This window comes from Pezoporus occidentalis, unplaced genomic scaffold (genome assembly GCF_034315485.1).
Source record: "Pezoporus occidentalis ecotype Australia unplaced genomic scaffold, CSIRO_AGI_Poc_V1 ctg294, whole genome shotgun sequence".
Taxonomy (NCBI): Eukaryota; Metazoa; Chordata; class Aves; order Psittaciformes; family Psittacidae; genus Pezoporus; species Pezoporus occidentalis.
Window position 1 is genome coordinate 425,146 of NW_026914874.1, and position 22,538 is coordinate 447,683.

Below are 22,538 nucleotides of genomic sequence, written 5' to 3' on the forward strand. Positions count from 1 at the left end.
GGGCCCATCACCGCTCCTGAACCGGCGGGGCGCGGGTCGAGCGTCCCGGGGAGCCCCGCAGGGCCCCGCGGCTGCCACTGCCGGCGGCTCCGCCAGCGCGGCCCTTCCCGGTCCGCCCGCTCCTGCAATGGCCGCCACCGCGGCGTCTTGCCCGCAGCTAAGATGGCGCTGAGCGCGCTTCCGGGCCAACCCGGCGGCGGCGCGCGGTCGGCCGCTCCCGGCATGCTCCGCGCGGGGCCGGGCCCAGAGCTGCCAAAATGGCGGACTTCGAAGACCGGGTGTCGGATGAGGAGAAGGTAGGGAAGGAGCCGCTGCTCCACGGCGGGATCGGACCCCTGTCCCCACAGCACCCGCGGGAGGGTAGCGGGCGGGAGGTGGTGAGGAGGATCACCCGTTCCCGGTATGCTGGTCTGTGGCCCGGTCTCCCGTCGCCTCTGGGTGGGCGGGCCCCCGAGCCCGGCCGGGCCGCTGCTGCCCTGGTGAGAGGCCGGCGGCCGGGGATCAGCGGTTACCGCAGCAACTCTTTGCTTTTCGGTTTGTTTCGGTGCAGCTGAGGTGGCTCGGCGTGTCTTTGTGCGTGGAAATACATTCTTTGGTCTTCCGCTTTCTCTTTCCTGGTCAACAAAGTTAGCGGCGTCTTCAGAAGGTGCTGTGCAACCTATTGGGCTCCAAAACGCCTTCAGAGCGTGTCTTCACGTTTTCTGCTTGCCTCAGCTGCTGACAGTAACTTTGATGTTGATCCTACAAATTATACTGGGTGGAATAGAATCACAGAATCAGCCAGGTTGGAAAAGGGCTGTAAAATCAAGTCCAGCCATTCCCCCGGGTCTGCGAGTCCCCCACTAACCCATGTCACTGAGGGACTAAGCAGAAGCAAACTGGCAGCACTGATGCCATTTAACACATGAAACTTGCCTTTTCTGCCAGGTAACGCTAGTAGCCTACAACAGTAGTTAAAAATCCACTGTTACTTTTCCTTACATCATAACAGAGATTACATGTAGCTTTTTGCTTTGTTTCTTAATGATCTGGAGGAGGTATTAAGCTCATGGATCTTCAAGGATCTTGCAAATCTGGAGATTGCTTTCATTTTTCCCTTAAACTGCCTGTTTCAGCTTCCTTACAATGACATTCATTGTGAATCAAGCAGAGCTTTAAAGGTGCAGCTCATCCTTTAGTTAATATTTTAGATGGCATGAGCATTGTTGGAAACGGAAATTCCAGAACTGAATTCATCTGGCCTTTAGCACGTAACTGAGATCTATCCAATGGTGTATAAACTATTTTCCCCTGGCATCATTTGGCTGAATTTCACTTGAAGTGATACAACTGAAGTTATCATTGCATCTGATGTGAAAATGAAAACAAACCTGAAGCTTGCATCAAGGCCTGGGATTTAGTCTGGGACTGAGAGCCGGTGGTGCAAGGACTTGGGATCACTGGGTGGGGTTTTTCCTCCTTTTGCTGCATTCATCTGAAATTTGCGGTTCTTTCAAAGCACTTGCAGGGAAGCAGTGTCCTTCAAGAAGTGGCTTTTCAGAACTGCGCTTCCCCCAAGTGCTGTACCTGGCAGAGTAGATGAGATTTCACTTGAAATCGGAGCTTACATTCTATTAGACGTCCTGGCTCAGGCAACCTAGATTCAATTTAAAGCAGCTCCATGCCTAGCATGGGTAGAAAAGGATAGAGAATCTGAAAAAGAAACATACAGTGAAGATTTACTATAGGATCCATTTCATAACCTTTTAGATAGGTCTGGACCTTTTATATATGGTTCCTTTTTTAAGTCTGAGTTTGCCAGTGCTTCAATATAAACAAAATGAATTCATTGCATCCCCTGCCAAGCCTCACTTGTTTATTCTCTGTATATTAGGTAAGTTAAGGGGTTCATTTTAGTTTAAGGTCTTCTGCAGCCTACCCTATTGTCTACTTAAGTTCATCGTGCTGCCATTTTGCCACTTACACTCGTGGCTGAGCAGCTTCTCTCAGCCACTTTCCCCATTTCAGCAGCAGGAAGCGAGTTCTGCTGGCATGGTGCACAGCACCTGAAATGGCAGCGCTGGCCAGGAAGTAGGTCAGCTTGCAGAAGTCTTGTTTTGGTGCTTCTGCAAATGAACATCCTGTTACTGTGCTGACACCACTTTGAAACAAAACAAGTCTCAAAACCAACTGCAATTCAAATGCTTGACATTTAGGATTAATTACTCCGCAGCCTGTTTCCTGCACTGCACTCCTGAATTCAATAGTTTGATTTAAATGCTTTGTATTTAAGGTTGGATGGGGCTTGGAGCAACCTGCTGTAGTAGAAAGTGTCCCTGCCTGTGGCAGGGAGTTGGAACTGGATGAACATTAAAGTCCCTTCCAAACCAGACCGTTCCAGGATTCTGTGATTTTATTGCTCCACACAAGAGACAGGGCCAGGGATCCCTTAGAAAAGTGAACGCCATTCACTGGCGGCATTTTCTTTGTTGATGGCTGGTTTTGTGGTAGCATTTGATTGAAATGCAGGCTCCATTCTGTTTTGGCTTAATTTTGTTCATCCTTCCAAGGAAAAAGAGTTTGTGGAAGACTAAAAATCTCTCCTGTAATATTTACTTTGGTTTTGGTTTGTTTTTCTTTTTTTTCCTACTTTTTCCACAAGGATCTGTTTATGAGAATCTATTGATCTAAAAGCTTATTAAAACAGTGTCCCTTTTATGAGGGTTCCATGTACAGTGCAATTCTGCAGCCACAACACGGATGAATAAATTCATAAAATACTATATTTTATGTCTTTTTAGGGGCCTTATTTTTCCATATGTTGAAGCACCTCATAGAAGGGAATCTGTTCATCTGGGGAGTTAATTTGCAGGATGTATTCTAGTGCAGTCCTCCCACTGACAGGCATCACAGCATGAAGTGCTTTAGCACAGTGCCACACTTCAGCACAGGGAGACACCTGCGCTAGTGCTTCCACTCATGCTTTCTTAGAAAAGCACATGGTGTCATTTCAGAAGCCCCTCAGCTATTTTGGGCTGGCTCTCAGCAAAGGCCACAGAGAATATAAAGCAGAAGTATCTCTCTTAGTTACTTATACCTTATCTTCATCACCTTCCAAATATCTGACAGTGAAATGTAACAAGACTGTGGCAGCAGTCTCTCCTTGTTACAGTTCTGTAGATAGTGAAAACTTTGAAACAGCCAGAGCTACGTTTTTAGGATTGCTGGATACTAACAAACCTTATCTAGAAGCAGAAAACTAGGAGAAAGTACTTTGCCATTCTGTATTGCAGCAACTACACAAGTCCTTTTAGGGTTTCATTTGTATTGCAGAATTACTTGAAGCATGAAGATAATAGATGCTCAGTCCAGTTAAGGCAGAGCTGTTACTCAACACTGTTGGAATAAGGCAATGTACCCTTTGTTTGGGAAGCTGTTATTTATTTCCTTTCATGGCTTGCTTTAAATCATTATGTGACAAACAATACAAACAACAATTAAGAATTAAAGCAGGGAGTACGGTTGAGAGAAGCAAGTTATGTACAGCTCTGGCATAATTCAGCTGAAGAGGGTGGATGTATGCACGTTCCTTTGGTTTACTGCTCAGAATGAAAAGTAGAAAAAGTAACCAGGGTTGTCATGAGCACTGTTCTGTAGTCACCTTCAATAAATGGCTGAGGCAGGAGGGCTCATTGCCCAGCTGCTTAGCTGTGCTTATTGCAAGGAATGTGACTTTTATTATTCCAAGGGAGAGTTTTAATTTGTGACATTTCCTGTTTCAAGTGTTCCAAGAGGAGTCTGTTCCTTTTGGGCCTGTAAAAACCATAAAAGATTTGATTTTGAAAACCATAAACTCACTAGTTTCAGCAGAAACAATTCCTAGACCACCTAAGTTCCATCAGTGCAAGACATGTATATTGGATTTCAGAGCACAGTGCAGGTTTATTACTTTTTAGAAGAGAATGGGTTTTTTCTGTTCCAGCTTCAAAGGTCTTTTCATTTATTTATTATATCACTCACAGCTTCATGTCACTGAGTTCTTCCACTACTCTGACACTGCATGGCTGAGCTACAGACCAGTTTCCAAGAAAACACTACAAGATGGGAGGAGTAACATGCAACAGAATGGCATAAATGGTGTGTCTGCTGCTCAGGGTTAGGAGGGACCAAGGCAGCATTAGAGGATCACAAAAAACAACCCCAACACCTTCTCAAATTTGAATGCTTTCACTTGGAGGCTCTTACCTGACTTTTCTGGTTCATTTTGGCCCTTTTCCTTGTCCATTTCTGCCAGTTCCCAGCTTTTTACCTTGCGTCTCCATAGCGCCTTGTGCATGCTGAGCACATAACGTGGCTTTTCAAAGTCCATGGGGTATAATTAGCTGTGGAAGCAGTGCCATGGCAGTTGATGTAATTGATTTACTGCTCCATTTCTAGAGGGATCAGCCTCTGCTACTTCACATGCTTTTTGCTGTGAAGCTGTGGCATCTAGTTCAGCCAGTCATCAGCAACAAACAAGTTGCATCACAGGGAATCACAGTGTCCTGCAATATAAGGTGTAAGGTTCTCTGAGTGCAAGGTGCTGCACATGGGTTGGGGCAGTCCCAAGCAGAAATACAGGCTGGGTGGAGACCAGATTGAGACAGCCCTGAGGAGAAGGACTTGGGGGTTTTGTGCGATGAGAAGCTCCCCATGACCCAGCAGAAAGTACTTCCAGCCCAAACCAACAACCCTGATGTGGGCTGCATCCCCAGAGCACGAACAGACTGTGTGAGCAGTCGAGGGAGGGGATTCTGCTCTGTTCTGGTGAGACCCACCTGCAGTCCTGATCCAGCTTTTGGGGCCCCAGCATAAGAAGAACATGGAGCTGTTGGTGTGAGTCCAGAGAAGGCCATGGAGATGCTGTGAAGGCTGAAGCAGCTCTGCTCTGGAGCCAGGCTGAGAGAGCTGGGCTGGGGCAGCCTGGAGAAGAGAAGGCTCCTGAAGGGGAGACCTGAGAGCACCTCCAGTGCCTAAATGGGCTACAGGAAAGCTGGAGAGGGGCTTTGGACAGGGGGATGTAGGGACAGGCCAAGGGGAATGGCTTGAACCTGCCAGAGGGGAGACTGAGATGAGCTCTTAGGCAGAAGCTCTTCCCTATGAGGCTGCTGAGGTGCTGGCACAGGGTGCCCAGAGAAGCTGTGGCTGCCCCATCCCTGGCAGTGTTCAAGTCCAGGTTGGACACAGGGGCTTGGAGCAAGCTGCCCTAGTGGAAGGGGTCCCTGCCCATGGCAGGGGTTTGGAACTGGATGAGCTTTAAGCTCCCTTCCTACGCAGACCACTATGATGTGTCAAACACTCCTTAGTTCTGAGGTTGTGCTGTAAGTTACCATCTAGTTACAATTACACTTCTACTCCAGTGGTTTCTTATTCTTTGTATATCTTGCCATTTAGCTGACTGATTACAGTTCACAGGTGCCCATGTGAAGTTTGAGCTTCTTCCTGAGTACATTTAGAATTATTCTGCTACATTACACTAAAAATCTAGTTTTAAGAGATTATTTCTACTTTGACAGTGCATGCCTAGATTTCTTCCTAAATATGGCACTTCTATCACTGTCAGAGTTGATATTGATGGTGAATTGCTTCAGTGTAGGTTGCAGTATGTGTGAACTCAGTAAATTACCTCTAGTCCTTTTCTGCTTCTCTGTAGGTGCGTATAGCTGCAAAATTCATCACTCATGCACCCCCTGGAGAATTCAATGAAGTGTTCAATGGTAAGTAAAAAAGGTAAATTGATTGGTAGTGTTTTCTTCACATTTCATGTATTATAAGAGTCTAAGGCTCTGTCACAATATAGTGCTTTTAAGGTTAGGAAGTGGTGAGGGAAATGCATGCTGTCATCCTGTGACTACACATGCTTAATGAAATGGTGTAATCATTTTAATGTTTGTATTTGCCCAGTTGGAAATTAAATGCATGAAGAGAAACATTTGATTAAAACCCCAATAACCTGCACTCTCTGTTCTCCAGATGTCCGGTTACTGCTCAGCAATGACAATCTTCTCAGGGAAGGAGCAGCACAGTAAGTACTAATATTTCAAACACATGTCAAATTACCATCAGAGATGCATGTTTTCCTACACCCATCACTCTGTGACAAAGCCATCTATTTGTTATATTGAGAGCAATCTTCTGTAATTCCTTATCCTCCCAACAAAATACATATTGAAAGGCATGGATGATTCTTTTTAAAGCCCTAAGTCAGAATTTATACTGTAGAGGCCATATAAAACTGACAGGAAGGCACTCTGCCAAGAAGTTTTAACTCTGCAGCAGCAGGAATGTCTGATCTTGCTGAAGCATGATTTGGAAAGCAAGTGGAGCCTGAAATACTGAGTAATCCTTAGCTGAGGTTTAGAAAAAGAACTGCCCTGAAAAGAAGAGCTTTCAAAATACCTTGTTTACTTACACAGTCTCATCAGAAGGTGTTTAAAGATTATTGCACACAAGCTTTTTGATGCTAAGATCTTCCTGCAAGCTATGTGACATGTCACTCAGCAGGTCTTTGCATAAGAAGATTGTTGTGAATATTAGGCTACTCCTTTGCTTACCTCGCTGCTGTCTGAATGGGAGCTGGGGTGTTCCTGTTTTGGCCTGCTCACGTTCCCCCAGGCTGCCTGCTGTTCCACTTTTGAACTCTGTTCTTCCCTGATCATCACTAAAAGAAACCTGGCTTCAGACCTGGGGTTTTATAGCTATCTTTAATAAAAGGTATTGAAAAATCCTTTAAAAGTGCTCATGTGTATTATTTGCTAAGTTAGTTGAAATTTTCTATAATATAAATCATACCATGTACTACTTTTGATTGTACATTTAACTGTAGTCAAATAGATGTGCATGTACAGCTAAAGTTCATGTTCTCTTAATTCTTACAGTGCATTTGCACAGTATAACATGGATCAGTTCACTCCGGTGAAGATAGAAGGGTATGATGATCAGGTAAGGGAAGACACTCTGCAGTTGAGTTTTGTATTACTACACTGTGCAAACCCAATAAAAATGTTTCATCAAGATGTTGGCTAGCTTCATTCTACTTAGAAGTTACCACCTCTTCTCCTCTCCCCACATCATTCTGTTACCAACCTTTTGTTCTTATAGAAGCAGCATAAGTAAAATGTTCTTCTAAAGCATTGTCTGATACTACCCAGTAACTAATTCATCGTCCCTTAAGTAAAGCTCCTTGCTGAATGCTCTTAAATAGGAGTATGAGCAATTAAAGATTATTGTTTATTTAAAGCTCACTTGCAAATCCTTATGTTGCTGCCTGCTTACAGCTCCTACTGACAAGCAGTAATAGATTCATTTTCTGCGTTTTTAACCCATTCCCAGCTACTGTACAAAGTATGTCTGGTCTGTTCACCAAGCCAGGTGCCTCCATAGCTTTCCTGCTCTCCCAGATATGTTCATGGGAGGCAAGTATTTGAGAGGGCTGTCCATAGAAATATCTTTGACAAGAGAAAGTTACAGAACAGCCTGCAAAAACCCCAAAATCAGTATTTGGGAAGCCAGAGAATTATGGTGAATAAGACAAAGGAGAGGGGAGGTACAGTGCTACTTTGCTGTGTACTTTACTTGGTGTATATTAGAAATAGCCACATCTCTGTACCCTTCTTCACCAGAAGGAGAGCTATTGCAGCATGAAGCATGACAATAAATGCTAAATCTCAGAGTAAATTTTTTTTATTCCTTCAGAAACGAGAAAGGGAAACAGCAAAAATAACTTCAAAAGCAGAACCATCTGTTTGTACTGTAAGGATGCCCAACTTTAGGCTAAACTTACACATTATTATAATATAGCCATTTCTGGGAGAGAAAACTAAGTGCAGTACTACTGTGAAGAGCAGAGTTTAACTCCAGCCTCATTAAGCTACTCTTAGTTGAAATTATTACTGAAAATCATTTTTTCTTTAAGTGGTATTATAGCTCAAAGAAAGAATCTATGGAAACATTGATATCTATTCTGATAGGGAAAAACACTAAGCACCACATTTACAGCAGCATATCTTAATTTCAACTTCTTTTACAGGTCTTAATCACAGAACATGGTGATCTGGGCAATGGCAGATTTTTAGACCCAAGAAACAAACTTTCTTTCAAGTTTGACCATTTAAGGAAAGAAGCAAGTGACCCCCAGCCTGAGGACACGGAATCGGCTTTGAAGCAATGGAGAGATGCCTGTGACAGTGCATTGAGAGCTTATGTGAAAGATCATTACCCCAATGGCTTCTGTACTGTTGAGTATCCATCTTTCCCTGAAAGTTCATTGTTCCATGTCAGGTGCTTTGTGCTGGGCAGTGCTGTTGGAATTCTCCAGCCTCACGAGTGTTTTCAACAACTTTAGAATAAGAAGTTCCAAAGAGGGTGCAAATATTTTGTTTGCACACAGTATTAGATCTTCTTTCTCATAGTCATGACTACCAACCACCTGAGCACCTTTGGTTAAGTAACAAGAGGCATAATTTGTTCATGTGAAGGTGTTGCACAATGTCATTAGTGGTGTATGTTCCCAGTGCAATACCACAGTAGCAAGCCTCCACAATGCTGCCAAGAACAGAAATGAAGAATGGCTTTCCTCTGCTCTTGGGCCTTTTTAACTCTTTTTTCTAAACACAGGTTTATGGTAAATCTATAGATGGGCAGCAGACAATTATTGCCTGTATTGAGAGCCACCAGTTCCAGCCCAAAAACTTCTGGTAAGACTATTTCAATGTAGTTTATTTTCTTCCTTTACTGGTCCTCGAACAAACCTATCCTCTATGTTTTGTGACACAGTCTGAAGAGCAAATAGTTTTGGGCTTCCAAAGAAGTTCTTTTCTCATTCTGTAGTCTCTTTTCCTTGCAGCCCCCTTGGCACTTTCCTAAAGCTTTCGGTGTGGCTCAGTGACATACCCAGAGAGAAAGGTTTTAGCAGAGGCAGACAGATACCCCCTTACATATTCCAGAGCTACTGGAGCTAGTCTGTGCTGAAGCTGCATGGGGTTTTGCTGTGCTTCAGAAACTTAATTCAGTGCCATGCAAGGCACTGTAACATTGGTCATAAGCTGACAGCAGAAACAACTTGCTCTGGTTAGTTTGGTTCTTTTTGTTGTTTGAGCTTTTTGGAAATGGTTTTCATGCTTTGCTTGTGTTAGGAACGGTCGTTGGAGATCAGAATGGAAGTTTACCATCACACCACCAATGGCTCAGGTGGCTGCAGTGCTCAAAATCCAGGTGGGTTACTTTTTCTGGCAGTAACAGAAAAGAGCTGCATCATGCTTCCCTTACGCAAATGCATTTGACTCAGAATGAGATGCTGAAGTGTAGCCAAGATGTCCTCCTCAAGTCAAGATGCTATTACAATTCAAGAAGTTAAATGTAGTGTTTCAGACATCATCTACAGTCTGGCCTGTGGTTTATTATATAGCATTACCCTATAGGCCTCCAACTCGGCTTCACGTTATATGGCTAAAACCTATACCATGAATTCTTTTATAATTGCTCTTATTTCAACTCTAGGCGTTTACTGCATTAACATAATCTTGAACAGTCTTGACAAAGAATGAAACCTTTTAGAAAATCCATCCTGCTTTTAGTCTCCACGTAAGCAGAGAAGACTGGCACAACGATGCTGTTGTGCCGTTCTGGTAGCATTGGGGGCTCTAGGGATTGCAAAATGAGTGTTAATGATAACCTGCATTTTGTTTCTCTGTTCAGGTTCACTATTATGAAGATGGCAATGTTCAACTGGTTAGTCATAAAGATATCCAGGACTCTGTACAGGTTTCGGTAAGTATGATAAAAGATGGGTTTATGATAAAGCAACCGTTCTATTCCTTAAACACTTCATGACCACATTGTCTTGATTTGAGAGCAATATAATTTTAGGGTGACTAGTCAGCGTAGTTGTAGTGTTTAGTCACATGGGAGACACATTCTCAGTTGCTTAGACTGTATTAGGAGTCTCTATTGGAAAGCTTATCCTACAAGATTCGGTTCAAGAGGCCAAAATGTGCTTTTCTGTCTAAGTGCAACTGTCTGTGAACAGTAAGAGCGGTATACTAAGGGAAAATAAGTCCTCAGTACAGTGGAGGGAGCAACAGTCCTGAAATCCCTAATTCTATGCCATGAAGGTCTACTTCCCTTCTGCTCGCTAGGGTGCAGTAGTGCTCCAGTTTGGAGCACAAGCTGCAGCAAGTACATGAAATCATAGAACAGTTAGGGTTGGAAAGGACCTTAAGGTCATCTAATTCCAGCCCCCTGTCTTGAACCTCAACATGAGGCAGAAGTTACTGAAGTTTTCCACTTCATCTATACTCAGCCTATCATTTGAGAAGAAACGCATCATATAGCTTCTGTAAGTTGGTCTTAAACATAGAAATTTCTTTTTCCCCTTTGTAGAGTGATGTCCAGACAGCCAAGGAATTTATTAAGATAATAGAAAATGCAGAAAACGAGTACCAGGTAAGATTATTGGTGGTTAAATAAGCATCAAAGAATCACAGAATGACTTGGGTTGGAAGGGACCTTAAGGATTATCTAGTTCCACCCACCTATAATGGAATCATGCCAGTCTCCATTTACAGCTAATGGAAACATGGAAAACTGACCTTTAATTCCGTCTCTGGCTGAATCTGATATCGATTGTAAGAATTACTTAGGAAAGGGCAGCAGTATTTGTTTAAAGAATAAATTTTAAAGGTATTTGTAATTAAGAATCAGGTTTGCTGTGGGGTTATCTTAAATGGCTACAAATGATCCCTGGAACAAGCATGGAAGAGGAATGGGCAAGTCTATGAATCTTCCTCTGGGATAGTTAAAAATACTGAAGAGGAAATTTGTGTCACAGCTTTTTCTATTGTCCCAGCTTGCATATAAAGAAACTCAGTACAGGTAAGTCAATGAAACACCAAAGGAGATACCATTAGGTTTATAAGGGGAGTTTATAGAGACCCTTTACACACGCCAGTGACTGTTGCGTGTCTTCCCCTCATAGAAAAGGGTTGTGGACTTTACGGTGATGCTTTCTCAGAGTGTCTTACTACTGCTGTCACTGCTTGCCTTTGCAGACAGCAATCAGCGAGAACTACCAGACAATGTCAGACACCACTTTCAAAGCCTTGCGCCGGCAGCTTCCTGTCACCCGCACCAAGATCGACTGGAACAAAATCCTCAGCTATAAGATTGGCAAAGAGATGCAGAACGCTTAACCCGGGAACGGGGAGATGAGGAAATGTTTGTGTGCAAAAAACAAATGTGGTCCTATGCCAAGTAGATGGTTTCTAAACCAGTGCAGCGTTTTTCTAGGGCTTTCAAAGTTAACAGGTTTTCTAGCCTCAGAGAGAACTGTGGAACAAATAGCATTGTCTTTGTGTTTTGTGTTTCCTGCTGCATAAACTTCCTGTTGTGACTGCATTTACTGATAGGTTGTTTTAATTAAGCCACATTTCATGGCTCAGAAGTGTAGCTGTTTTCAATCACTGGTTGGAAAACTTCCTAGCTGGAAAAGCCCTATTATAAATACAGCTGAGGGTGCAGAGCATTCCCCTCACCCATGTACAGCACTCCAGGTACTCCAGTAAGTTTGTCAAATCTGCCAACAGCCCCCAGCGCTATGCTGCAAGATACAGTAAATGCAAGAGACAGCGAGTCCTCATGTAGCCTGACCTCCACAGAGCAAAAGCCTGCAGGCTTAGGTTGTACTATATCAGATGAGTTTACAAGACCCTTTACAGAACCCCCCCCGCCACGCAGCCAGCTCTTCCAGGGACACAATTAGTGGGTTTTTTAACCTGAAGATTTGAGCCATGTTCCCTAAAAGTGAACGTTTTTGCTCTCCCCTCCCTTGTGTGTGTACGGTTATCAGGCATCTGCATTTTTACAGAGCTACAAGCTCCTGTGTTGAATCACTGCTGATCCATGTAGGCTGGATGGTGATTAAAGATGCAAGTGTCTACAGAACAATAGGTATGTTGTGCTTCAATGCTTTGTGGCAGGTTCCTAGAATTTGTATCACAGGTGTATGGATGGATAGTGTACAAAATAAATAAACTTGCACCAAAGTGAGAGAAAAAACCCTTTCCATTTTGTCTCAATCATGGCCAGTTTCTTACTATCTTAAAGGGGATTTTAGAATCAATCTCTTGCTCTCCCAGTGCTTGCTCTGTTGCTTTTCTTCCCCCCTGTAAAAGCAAAAACAACAGTCCTACAAGTTTCGCTGTAAGGGGAGGCTGAAGAAACATGTGTCTGCCTTTCAGTCAGAACTCAGAACATGTATTCACTGCAAAATTAAACCTTTGGTGAGCTTGCTTTGCTTTGTTTGCACTTGGTTATCACTGGGCCTTCCTGCAGTTGTGGTTTTTAAACTGGCTAGTGTCTTCCTGGGTTTAAATACACAAATGGGTTGGGGTGGGGCTGACTGTGCATTCCACTTCAGGCTGTGCACAGTAACATCACAAAAATAAGTGTGTCTATCCTTTGTGAGAAGTTTTGTCTAAATAAAATATATTTGTATTTGCTGTTGAGACTGACCTTTCATCCTCCAGGCACCCTCTGTATCCAACAGTCTAGTGAAAATACACTGGTCTTTGTTTTAAAGCCATCTGTGTCTGGTCTTTCCTGGTTTTGCTTGTGTTAGCTCCTGCTGGAGGCAGATCAACAGGCATCAGCCCGAAATCGGGGCTGGTGTTGTACGCAGACCCACAGGTGATGCTCCCAGAACTTTCCAATTCAAAGAGCACTGATTGAAGCCCTGTGCATGCAGGAAAGCAGCAAATGAGGTTGTTCCACTCCTCATGGGAACACCTACAGCACCTTTCCTCCTCAGCTCATGAAACACTGGCAGTGGGTGGCATGCTGTGCCAGGTGAAGCAGGACCATCTCTTTCTGAGGTGCTGCATGCCACCAAGCAAAGAGGTGCTCAAGGCCAGTGCTCCAGTGGACAGTGTTTGTAAAAGAGTCACCTCCCTGCCTGTGGTGCCCAGAGTTGAAAGGTTGTGTGGACAAACAAAGGTCCCGTGCTCTGTGGCCATGGTCCCATCCAGACAAGCGCTGCAGTAATTCCAAGAATGTGGAGCAGAAGCAAGGCCCAAGATAATGCTGTGCACACAACAGGGCTTTTATCTGCCTCAAGGCTTTTCCCCGCTCTGGGTTAGTTACACTGTGAGCAGCTCACCACCTCCTGTTCCAGCCTGAAGGCTGTTTCTATCTCTCTGTCCTTCTCCAAGTCTTTAGCTAATCATCCTTTAGGGCAACTCATTCCCTGCCCACTCCTGGCCCTTCTCCCCCACCAACCTTCTTTACAGCAGGCTCAGCTATCCCAGTCTTAGCTCCTTCCCAGCTCCTATTTTTTCCTTGGAAAACCAGCTCTTTGTGTGACCAATCACCACTGGAGCACTAAGGAAGCACCAGCCCAGCAGTGACACATACCCAGAAGCATCCTAATCCTTAAAGTTGTGGCCTGTGGTCTGCTGGAGACTAAAGGCTTCAGTGGAGACCGAGGCCACCTCTGGAGCAGCACATACCCTGTGCTGGCTCTGCTGAAGTGTGCAAGAGTCAATCTGACCACGGAGGAGTCGTGGTGAGCCGGCACTGCAGCGTGAGCGAGCCAGGGAAGGCAAAGCCAGCCCAGGCAGCAGCAGGACTATTCAGCTGCACCAAATGGAGAGAGCTTTTTCTATCGGTTTGCAAGATCAAACCTTAAAGCTCCAAGATTCTGCCTGCAATATGTGACAGAAAGACCAACAAGCAACTTCTCCCGAGGCTACATCTCCATTTTCCAAGCCTCAGAGCCATCAAACAGCCTACAAGGAGCCCTCCACCGTGGGTCTATCAGGCATCTCCAGGCAGCAGCGCATTCTCGGCATGGCCTGGGGCAGAGGAAATTCCCATGCTAAAACCAGGGAAAACAGCAGACTTACCCCAAGACACCCAGGCCACAGACAGGGCCCAAGCAGTGCTTTGAGCAGTCCCAGCGTCTGGAGCTGTTTCACAGGGGCAGGTCGGGGATCACCATCCTCACTGGGCAGGCTGGAGGGTGAAAGAACAGTAAACCAGGTCCTGCCGCTGCCCTATTTATAGAGCTCCTGCCTCTCATCATTGGATACAGCCCTGCCAGCACCTGGGCTCCTCTCCTGCCCCCCCCCCCCCCCCCCCGGGCAACTCCAGCCAGTGTTACTGGCCGGGGGTGGCGACAAGCCCAGACCTCTGACACCCACCGCTCGGCTCCCCCAGCCCTGCACTTCTGGGGTGCCCCTGTGGGGTACGGGGCAGGGGATGCACCCCTCGGGGGTCCGGGCTGAGCCATTCCCACAGTCTTGCTTGGACCACGCAGGCGGGACCCCCCCGTGGGGTGCGGGACCCCAGGAAGTGCGGGGCGATAGGGCAGGATCCGGTCCCTCCCGACCGCCCCCCCCGCGAACCACTGTGCGGGCGGGCCCGCAGCGCGCACGGCCCCTTTCGCTTTCGTTTCCCCTTACGGGGAGAGCTCCAGCCCAGCCCAGCCCAGCCCGGCACAACCCTGAGCACCTCCGCCCGGCTCGGTCCTGTTCAGCCATGCCACGGGTCAGCGTAGTGGAGGCCAGGCTGCGGGGGGATGAGTTCGTGCAGTTCCTGCGGGACACGGGCCGGGAGCAGGAGAGGCGGCGGGACACGCTGCGGGGCATCTACAACCAGGAGTTTCGGTACAGGTGAGAGCGCTTGGCCAGACCCGGGCAGCATCGCCTGGCACTGACCCCCCCCTCCAGCATTGCCTACTCCCCCTGGCCAGCATCACTGGTCCCCAGCCAGCATCACTGGGGCTTCACATGGAGTGTGAAGCCAGCTCCAGTGGGGTGTGCTGGGGAGCAGTGTGGGGGGGTCTTCAGGGTCTCTCCTTCGTCATCTGCCCGGTGGGATGGAAGAGCTTTGCTTTCCGAGCAGTGAGGACCACCGGGGCCTGTTAAACACGGGCTCTGCTCCCTCGAGGCATGGATTAAACCAAGCACCACTGGGATCTGGAAGCAGAAGGGGCAGAGCTGCCACTCCACACCCCAGCCCACATGCCCCCAAGCTCCTCTATTGCACCACAGCCGTGCTGGGATGTTATCCAGCTGCATGCCCCCCACCAGCAGCCACCTGGGCACAGCTTCAGACCCCCAGTGCCTGCCTCACCCCATTGACACCGGTCACGCTGGCTCCTGCCCAGTGTCACCACTGTTAATCATTGGCAAAGCCGGGGCTCAGCCCGGGTGTGGGGGGAGAGACCTGGGAAGCGCAGTAGCCGTGCCTTGGAGGAGCTCCCATCTGCGCTGCTGCTGTGCAGGGGGTGACCCCTCTGGACAGCCTCTGTTCAGGGTCTGGGAATGGGGACATGTCCCTGCCCATTCCTTCTCCCTCTCCTGGCACAGCAGGCAGCCACCGCGTGCTCCTCACCCCAACCTCAGCCCTGCTCCAACTTCCCTTGTTCCCACTTTGCCTCCTCTCGGCTGCCGGTGCTGAGCACAGCCCAGCCATGCTCTGTCCCCCCCAGAAACCTCTCCCTTGTCTGTGCAGGACTGAAACAAGAATGCCCAACTTCTCCTGTGTCCTGTACGCGCTGAAGGTGACCCACCGGGTGCAGGTTCAAGGGGAGCTGGTGCGCTTCAGGAAGGTGAGGGACGCCGTAGGCTGGGGCCGTGCAGCAGCAGCAACACTGGGACTGGCTCTGCTGGAGCTGCACCTGGGGCCATGCTGATACTGGTTGTTCCCTGCAGAAACAGCAGCGCGTGGTGGTGGCAGACCAGTACTGGAGACCCAGAGCGAAGGCAGCGGCACCAGTGTCCACATCTGCCTCAGGGCAGCAGCCCAGCTCCCGTCCTCGAGCACCCCTGAGCCGTGCCAAGAAGTGGTATGAGCAGCAGCACCCTGCCCGCACCCGCAATGCCCTGGGGAATCCAGTGCCTCACTTGGAAAACCTGTTCCTGCCTTCCCACAGGGCCGAGCTCATCAGCGAGAAGCACGGGGTGAAGATCTTCTCGGAGCACGACAAGGGCAACGGGCACATCCGCTTCCCGGTGGTGTGTGGCAAGCGCCAGACGGTCACCGTGGTGGTGCAGAACCACGGGGCAGAGGCGGTGACGCTGCGGCGGTGCCGGCCACGCAAGCCCTCCAAGGAGCTCTCCTTCACTGATGAGCAAGGGGTGATACAGGGCCAGTCGTTGCTGCTGCACCCAGGTAGAGTCCATCCCTTGCACCCTGCCCTGTCCCGCTCAGGACCCAGCACTCACCTCTTGGCCGCACAGGCGGCACATACCCCATCCAGGTGCAGTGCCTGGCCTCCTACAATGGGTACTTCCATGTCGTGGTGGACTTTGAGTTCATCAAGGAGCCGAATGTGTCCTTCAGCATCGGGCGCTGCATCGCTGCTGTCGCCGAGAGCCAGCTGGCCAAGGACCTGGGGCCCTCGGCACCGTTCCAGCCTTACCAGGCCAGCATCCAGCACCCTGTCACTGTTGTCACCGAGGATGGCATCCCCCCTGATGGGTATGTGGTGGGGTCATAGAATCATAGAATAGTTGGGGTTGGAAAGGACCTGAAGATCATCCCGTTCCAACCCCCCTGCCATGGGCAGGGACACCTCACACTAAACCATCTCACCCAAGGCGTCCTCCACCCTGGTCTTGAACACTGCCAGGGATGGAGCATTCACAACCTCCCTGGGCCCCATTCCAGTGCCTCAGCACCCTAACAAGAAAGAATTTCCTCCTTAGATCCAATCTGAACTTTCCCTGTTTAAGTTTTAACCCGTCACCCCTTCATCCCCGTGCAGTGGCCCATGGTGTTGGGACTGGGGACACCCTGCTTGGTGGGGACATGGGTGGTTGCATCCTGGGGGCACCCCAGCTCTGCAGTCCCTGTGGCACTGCTGTCCCCTCTGCCCAGCTTCCTGAAAAGCAAACTGGAGATGGAAATCCCACTGTACACCTACCAGTACCCCAAGAGCCTCAAGGACACGATCCTGCTCGGACCCAGCAACGCTGGCTCCAGTTGGGCTGCCATGCAGTGAGTACTGAGGGATGGGGGTGATGCTGCCCATCCATACACCTGCCCCTGCTGCCCCTTAGCTGAGGTGTCCCCAGGGCACGGTGACATCCCTGCTGCCTTCAGGTCCATGCTGGAGGCTCCCCTCCAGGCTGGGAACTACCAGGAGAAGTTCCAGCTGCTGCTGCATCTCGAAGAGATCCAGATGGAGGTGGACATCCGGCGCTACGACATGGAGGACGTGCCCATGGTGCAGGACAGGGGGCTGCTGGTCCTCGACGTGCGTATGGGAGCCAGGGTGGGGGGGCAGGAGGGGTGCTGGGTATCCCGGGGGTGCCGGCATCACCCCAGCGTTGGGTGCAGGTCCCTGGTGTGGCTGAGAACCGCCCATCGGTGCTGAAGGGGGATCACCTCTTTGCCAACCTGAGCAGCGAGCGGCACCTCTCCCCACTCGTCCAGTACAAGGGCTACGTGCACGGTGTGGAGCTGGAGAAGGTCAGCCTGGGCTTCTCCTCCAAGTGAGTGGTGTCCGGGCTGGCAGGGCCCTGCTTGGATGTGCCAAAGGTTTGGGCAGAGCCCAGGTGGGTGCAGGGAGCATCCCCGTGCCCTGCTCACGTGGCTCCTTCCCAGGCTGCAGAAGAAGTTTGTGAACAACCTGAGGTTCGATGTGACCTTCACCTTCAACCGGCTGCCGCTGCAGGTAAAGCACCGGGCGGCAGCCCTGGCCATGGAGCGTGGCTTGTCCAGCCTCCTCTTCCCCTCTGCCTCCTGCCACAAGTCCCTCTTCACGGGCACCTTCCAGCCGCGGTGAGTGCTGTGAGGTAGGATGGGATGGGGATGGGGATGGGGATGGTATAGGGATGAGGATGGGGATGGAATAGGGACGGGGATGGGATAAGGATGAGGATGGGATAGGGACGGGGATGGGATAGGTGGGATAGGGATGGGGATGGGACGGGGATGGGGATAGGATGGGGATGGGGATGGGATGGGGATGGGGATGGGGATGGGATAGGGATGGGGATGGGATAGGGATGGGGATGGGATAGGGATGGGGATGGGATAGGGATGGGGATGGGATGAGGATGGGATGGGGATGGGGATGGGGATGGGATGGAGATGGGGTGGGGATAGAATGGAGATGGGACAGGGATGGGATGGGGATGGGACAGGGATAGGATGGGGATGGGACAGGGATAGGATGGGGATGGGATGGGGATGGGATGGGGAATGGGGGATGGGATGGGGGATGGGATGGGATAGGGATGGGGATGGGATGAGGATGGGACGGGGATGGGGATGGGGATGGGGATCGGATGGGGATGGGATAGGGATGGGGATGGGATAGGGACGGGGATGGGAACCCAACCCACTCTGCCTCTGCTCCTGCAGGTGGTTCGACCGCAAGCTGCAGGCGAATGAGGAGCAGTGCAGAGCTGTGACACAGATCGTGACAGGCATGTCCCGGCCAGCCCCATACCTTGTCTTCGGCCCCCCTGGCACTGGCAAGACGGTGACTCTGGTGGAGGCCATCAAGCAGGTGAGTGCCTGATGCCCAGGTCCAGCACTGGTCATGGGGCTCAGCACTGTCACCCCCTCCTCCCGCCTAGGTATGGACGTGCTTCAAGGATGCCCAGATCTTGGCCTGCGCCCCATCCAACAGCGCTGCAGACCTGCTGTGCCAGCGCCTCATCAAGGACATTGCCCCCCGGCACATCTACAGGCTCCTCGCCAGCTCCAGGAACTACGGGGAGGTGCCTGCTGACATCAAAGTAGGTCTCAATCCCTCCGTCCCAGCCCCTCCATCCCAGTTCATCTTTAATGGTGGCCCCCGCAGAGAGCAGGATCCCACCAAACCCCTGTGTTTCAGCCCTGCTGCAACTGGGATGATGAGCAGAGCTGCTACGTGTACCCGAGCAAGGAGCACCTGGGGCGCTACCGGATCCTCATCACCACACTGGTGACAGCAGGAAGGTCGGAGGACCTGGGGTTGTTCCCACCGCCCGTGGCAGGGTAGCTCACGGGCTGCCTTGCAACCAGGCTGCAAGGGGGGTGTCCCAACAGGGTGCAGAGGAGGGTGGGCAGCAGCAGGGACCCCTTGTCTGCGGGAGGATGAGGACAAAGGGGGTGTGAGGGGATGCCCAGGGGATGTGAGGGGATGCCCAGGGGATGTGAGGGGATGCTAATGGGATGTGAGGGGATGCCAAGGGGATGTGAGGGGATGCCAAGGGGATGTGAGGGGATGCCAAGGCAGCCTCACTCCACTTCCTCCCCAGGCTGGTGTCGGCCAACTTCCCCCCAGGATATTTCTCCCATGTCTTCATCGATGAGTGTGGCCAGGCAGTAGAGCCGGAGAGCGTGGTCGCCATCGCAGGTGAGTGGTGCCTGGCTGCTGTCCTGGGGACCAACCCTTCTGAGTCCTGGGGATCCCCCTTCCCCTGCTGAGCTCTCCCTCTGCACAGGGCTCCTGACTGCCATGGACCAGGACACCAACCCCAACGGGGGGCAGCTGGTGCTGGCAGGAGACCCCCAGCAGCTGGGCCCCATCCTGACATCTCCACTGGCCATTGAACACGGCTTGGGTGAGCAGGGAGAGGGGACGGAGCGCTGCTGGCACCCAGGGGTGGAGCAGCCTTGCAGGGAGCCATGGGGTCTTATTGGGCACAGGCACCTCGCTGCTGGAGAGGCTGATGCTGCACAACCCCCTGTACAAGAAGTCAAGTGGAGGATACGACCCACAGTTTGTCACCAAACTGCTCTGGAACTACAGGTGGGGGTGGGACAGCGTGGGGATGGGGCTGCTTGGTGTGTGCACCATGGGCTCTGGCTTCCTAGAGCCTTGTAGTGCCCTGGCTGGTGCAGGAGATGGGATCGGGACCCCTGTCCTGGGTGCGTGGTGCCTGGGAGGGTGCTGGGGCTGTGTGGTACCCACCCTAGGCACTGTCCTCCCTCTGCAGGTCCCATGAGGCCATCCTCAGGATCCCCAACGAGCTCTTCTATGACAACGAGCTGAAGGCCTGTGAGAGTGATGAGTTTGATGTCCGGAGCCTGTATTGTAACTGGAAGGAGCTTCCCAAGAAAGTGAGGGGAAATGCAGGAAGGGGAAGAGGGGAGCCCTGAGCTGTAGGTGGGGCAGAGCCCAACTCTCTGCACCTCCAGGGCTTCCCCATCATCTTCCATGGGGTTTGTGGGGAAGACCGGAGAGAGGCCAAGAGCCCCTCGTTCTTCAACACAACTGAGATCGAAGTGCTGGTCGAGTACCTCAAGAAGCTGCTGCAGAGCCGGGGCAAGGGGGGCTGCCCCAGTGTGTCACCAAAGGAGGTTGGCATCATCTCTCCCTACAGGAAGCAGGTGAGGGCACGGCTCTGCAGGCAGAGCATGGGCAGAGACCTCCCCATGGGACAGAGGGGCAGCCCCAGGGCTGCCACACGAGGACGGCTCCATGACCTGGCCCGTGCTTTGTGCCCCCCACCCCAGGTGGAGAAGATCCGGAAAGCCATCACCTCCCTGGATCCTGTCCTGCGGGCGCTGCCGGACATCACACTGCTGAAGGTACGGTCCTGGGAGCCGGGGGAGAGGAACCCCCCCCGTCCCACCACCCTGGGTGCTCCCCAGCCCCTCGTCTGATGCCTCCCCCCCCCCCAAGGTGGGCTCTGTGGAGGAGTTCCAGGGCCAGGAGCGGCGCATCATCCTCATCTCCACCGTGCGCAGCTGCAGCGATTACCTCCAGCTCGACCACAACTTCAAGCTGGGCTTCCTCAAGAACCCCAAGGTACCTGGGGTTCCTTGGAGATGGGCCCTCTCCCTTGGCCCTCTCCCCCTCCCCAGTTAACAGGCAGAGCCGTGCTGGGTGCTCAGCACCACATCAGAGCTGCTTACTGGGGACGAGGCTGCGAGGTGCTGCTGCAGGTAAAATGCTTCTTGTTCTCCTTCAGAGGTTCAACGTGGCCATCACCAGGGCCAAAGCTCTGCTGATTGTGGTGGGCAACCCGGCTGTGCTCAGCAAAGACAAGCACTGGCAGAGGTGAGCCCCATCCGGCTGTGCCTGGATGATGCTGGGACATGCCCAGTGCTATGCAGGCAGCGAGCGCAGTGCAGGCAGCAGGGCCAACGGCACCCTCCTGCCCGTGCTCCCCTTGCTCTGTGCCCGCAGGTTCATCACGTACTGCAGGGAGGAGGGTGGCTACACGGGGTACCCCTATGAGGAGGAGAGCCAGGCAGCGGACGGCCTCGCCACGGACCTCCAGGGGCTGCACCTCGGCAACTAGCACCCAGGTGAGCAGGGCTGGAGCTGCTGGTGGAGCTGTGGCAGGAGTGGGGTGAGCAGCGGCAGAGCTGGACCTGCAGCGCCAGCATCAGGGGTCAGCAGCGGTTTCATGTGTGTGAGGGGCACTGGGGGCTTCTCCTGCAGCAAACACGACGAGGTTGAGGCCAGGGGCTGGCTGTCTCCTTCCAGGCCAGCAGCCAGCTCTGCCATGGGGTTTTCTGCAGGAAACTCACCTGGGAAAGAAGTCCCATGGAGCTCCAGCATCCCTCAGCCTGCCCCTGGCCTGCAACAGCAGCCTGCTCTCCCCTTGCTTCAGTGCGTCCCTGCGGAGACAGGGCTGAGCCCCCCCCGGCAAGGGGGTCTCCTGACAGTCACTGCTGCAGCCAAGAGCCCTGGCATGGACCATGGGGCATCCTTTATCCGCTCTCACAGAGCGGGACCACACCAGCACCACTCTCCATTTCAATCATGACACAGCCATGGAAAGCCAATTCTCTGTGACTGCTCTCACTAGTCAGTGAATGGCTTCAGTGAGTTCCAGCCTCTGAAGAGCATCACTGGGTGCAGGGGGGAGCTCAGTGCTGCAGTGGGTAACTGGGGTGCAGGCAAAGAGCTGGCCGGGCACAGGGGGGTTCTGCACCCCTACCACAAGAGCGGGCAGCGCTGTGCAGGTTCACTTTGCTTTGTTTCCCTAGAATAAATGTTTGGGTAAATGGGGTATTGATGTTGAGTCCTGGGCCCTGCCACTGCTGCTGGTGCTGGCAGAGCACGAACAGCCTCGCAGCAGCCCTGCTCCAGTTACAGAGGAGGGATGGCACCAGCAGTGACCACAGTGCCCATTACATCAGCAACCGGGGAGCTCCCACCTGGCTCTTTCCAAGTGAGCTGCTCCCTGGGTCTTACCCAAACAAGTGCTGATGAGCCCTGATCCTGCGCGAGCAGCTGGAGCAAGAGGGGATGAAGGATGCCACTGAGACAAGGGGGCACAAAATCACAAAATGGAATATAGAAACCTTTAGAATTAGTTTTAAGTCATGTTAAGGTTGATGGCTTTGTAACAGTAGCAATGGAACATTACTGAGGTGCATGATACATAGAGAAAAAAATAGAACATACTGAGAGCTCTTGTCCAAGATAAATCGTTATAGTTGACATAGTTGTAAGAAAAACAGTCTAGAAGAACAGGACACAGGGATGAGGAGTATCTGGGAACCGCAGGTGTCCAGGGTGGGCTACAGTTAAACTACCTGATAAGTAGGAGGACAGGAGGATTATT

At 51.0% G+C, this 22,538-nt stretch overlaps 3 protein-coding genes and 1 long non-coding RNA gene across 6 annotated transcripts in view; 2 read left to right on the plus strand and 2 right to left on the minus strand.

Moving 5' to 3' along the window:
- RHOC (ras homolog family member C) overlaps window positions 1-22,538 on the minus strand; it is a 421,559-nt gene that overhangs the window by 383,235 nt on the left and 15,786 nt on the right. The window lies entirely within an intron of this gene.
- CAPZA1 (capping actin protein of muscle Z-line subunit alpha 1) lies at window positions 142-12,598 on the plus strand. The gene is made up of 10 exons (XM_062626572.1): window positions 142-296; window positions 5,672-5,735; window positions 5,992-6,043; window positions 6,897-6,960; window positions 8,048-8,254; window positions 8,635-8,714; window positions 9,153-9,231; window positions 9,715-9,786; window positions 10,399-10,461; window positions 11,067-12,598. Exons 1-10 carry the CDS (start codon window positions 258-260, stop codon window positions 11,205-11,207), a joined length of 861 nt encoding a protein of 286 aa, XP_062482556.1. The 5' UTR covers window positions 142-257; the 3' UTR covers window positions 11,208-12,598.
- Window positions 3,516-14,130, minus strand: LOC134167682 (uncharacterized). Its single transcript, XR_009966252.1, has 3 exons — window positions 13,917-14,130; window positions 6,573-6,669; window positions 3,516-3,792 (listed from the first exon to the last, which is right to left on the minus strand). It is a non-coding gene; the product is annotated as an uncharacterized LOC134167682 (long non-coding RNA).
- MOV10 (Mov10 RNA helicase) lies at window positions 14,505-21,970 on the plus strand. Of its 2 annotated transcripts, XM_062626574.1 has the most exons (22): window positions 14,505-14,684; window positions 15,529-15,625; window positions 15,729-15,862; window positions 15,950-16,188; window positions 16,257-16,497; window positions 16,897-17,016; window positions 17,122-17,275; window positions 17,359-17,513; window positions 17,626-17,802; window positions 18,388-18,535; window positions 18,606-18,767; window positions 18,866-18,969; window positions 19,272-19,369; window positions 19,458-19,577; window positions 19,663-19,765; window positions 19,953-20,076; window positions 20,155-20,346; window positions 20,473-20,547; window positions 20,642-20,767; window positions 20,931-21,019; window positions 21,149-21,292; window positions 21,349-21,970. In XM_062626574.1, the coding sequence occupies exons 1-21, from the start codon at window positions 14,551-14,553 to the stop codon at window positions 21,261-21,263; spliced, it is 2,907 nt and encodes a 968-aa protein (XP_062482558.1). In that variant the 5' UTR covers window positions 14,505-14,550; the 3' UTR covers window positions 21,264-21,292; window positions 21,349-21,970. The 2 variants fall into 2 exon arrangements, with proteins under 2 accessions (XP_062482558.1, XP_062482557.1); XM_062626573.1 differs by having other exon boundaries at window positions 21,149-21,970.

Excerpts from the sequence above, each read along its gene's own strand:
- MOV10 (XM_062626573.1), top strand. The coding sequence starts at position 14,551 with ATGCCACGGGTCAGCGTAGTGGAGGCCAGGCTGCGGGGGGATGAGTTC. Across the intron at positions 19,766-19,952 it reads AAACTGCTCTGGAACTACAG|GTCCCATGAGGCCATCCTCA; the intron begins GTGGGGGTGGGA and ends CTCCCTCTGCAG. Across the intron at positions 20,768-20,930 it reads GCTTCCTCAAGAACCCCAAG|AGGTTCAACGTGGCCATCAC; the intron begins GTACCTGGGGTT and ends GTTCTCCTTCAG.
- CAPZA1 (XM_062626572.1), top strand. The coding sequence starts at position 258 with ATGGCGGACTTCGAAGACCGGGTGTCGGATGAGGAGAAG. Across the intron at positions 6,961-8,047 it reads TAGAAGGGTATGATGATCAG|GTCTTAATCACAGAACATGG; the intron begins GTAAGGGAAGAC and ends CTTCTTTTACAG. Across the intron at positions 8,255-8,634 it reads ACCCCAATGGCTTCTGTACT|GTTTATGGTAAATCTATAGA; the intron begins GTTGAGTATCCA and ends TTCTAAACACAG.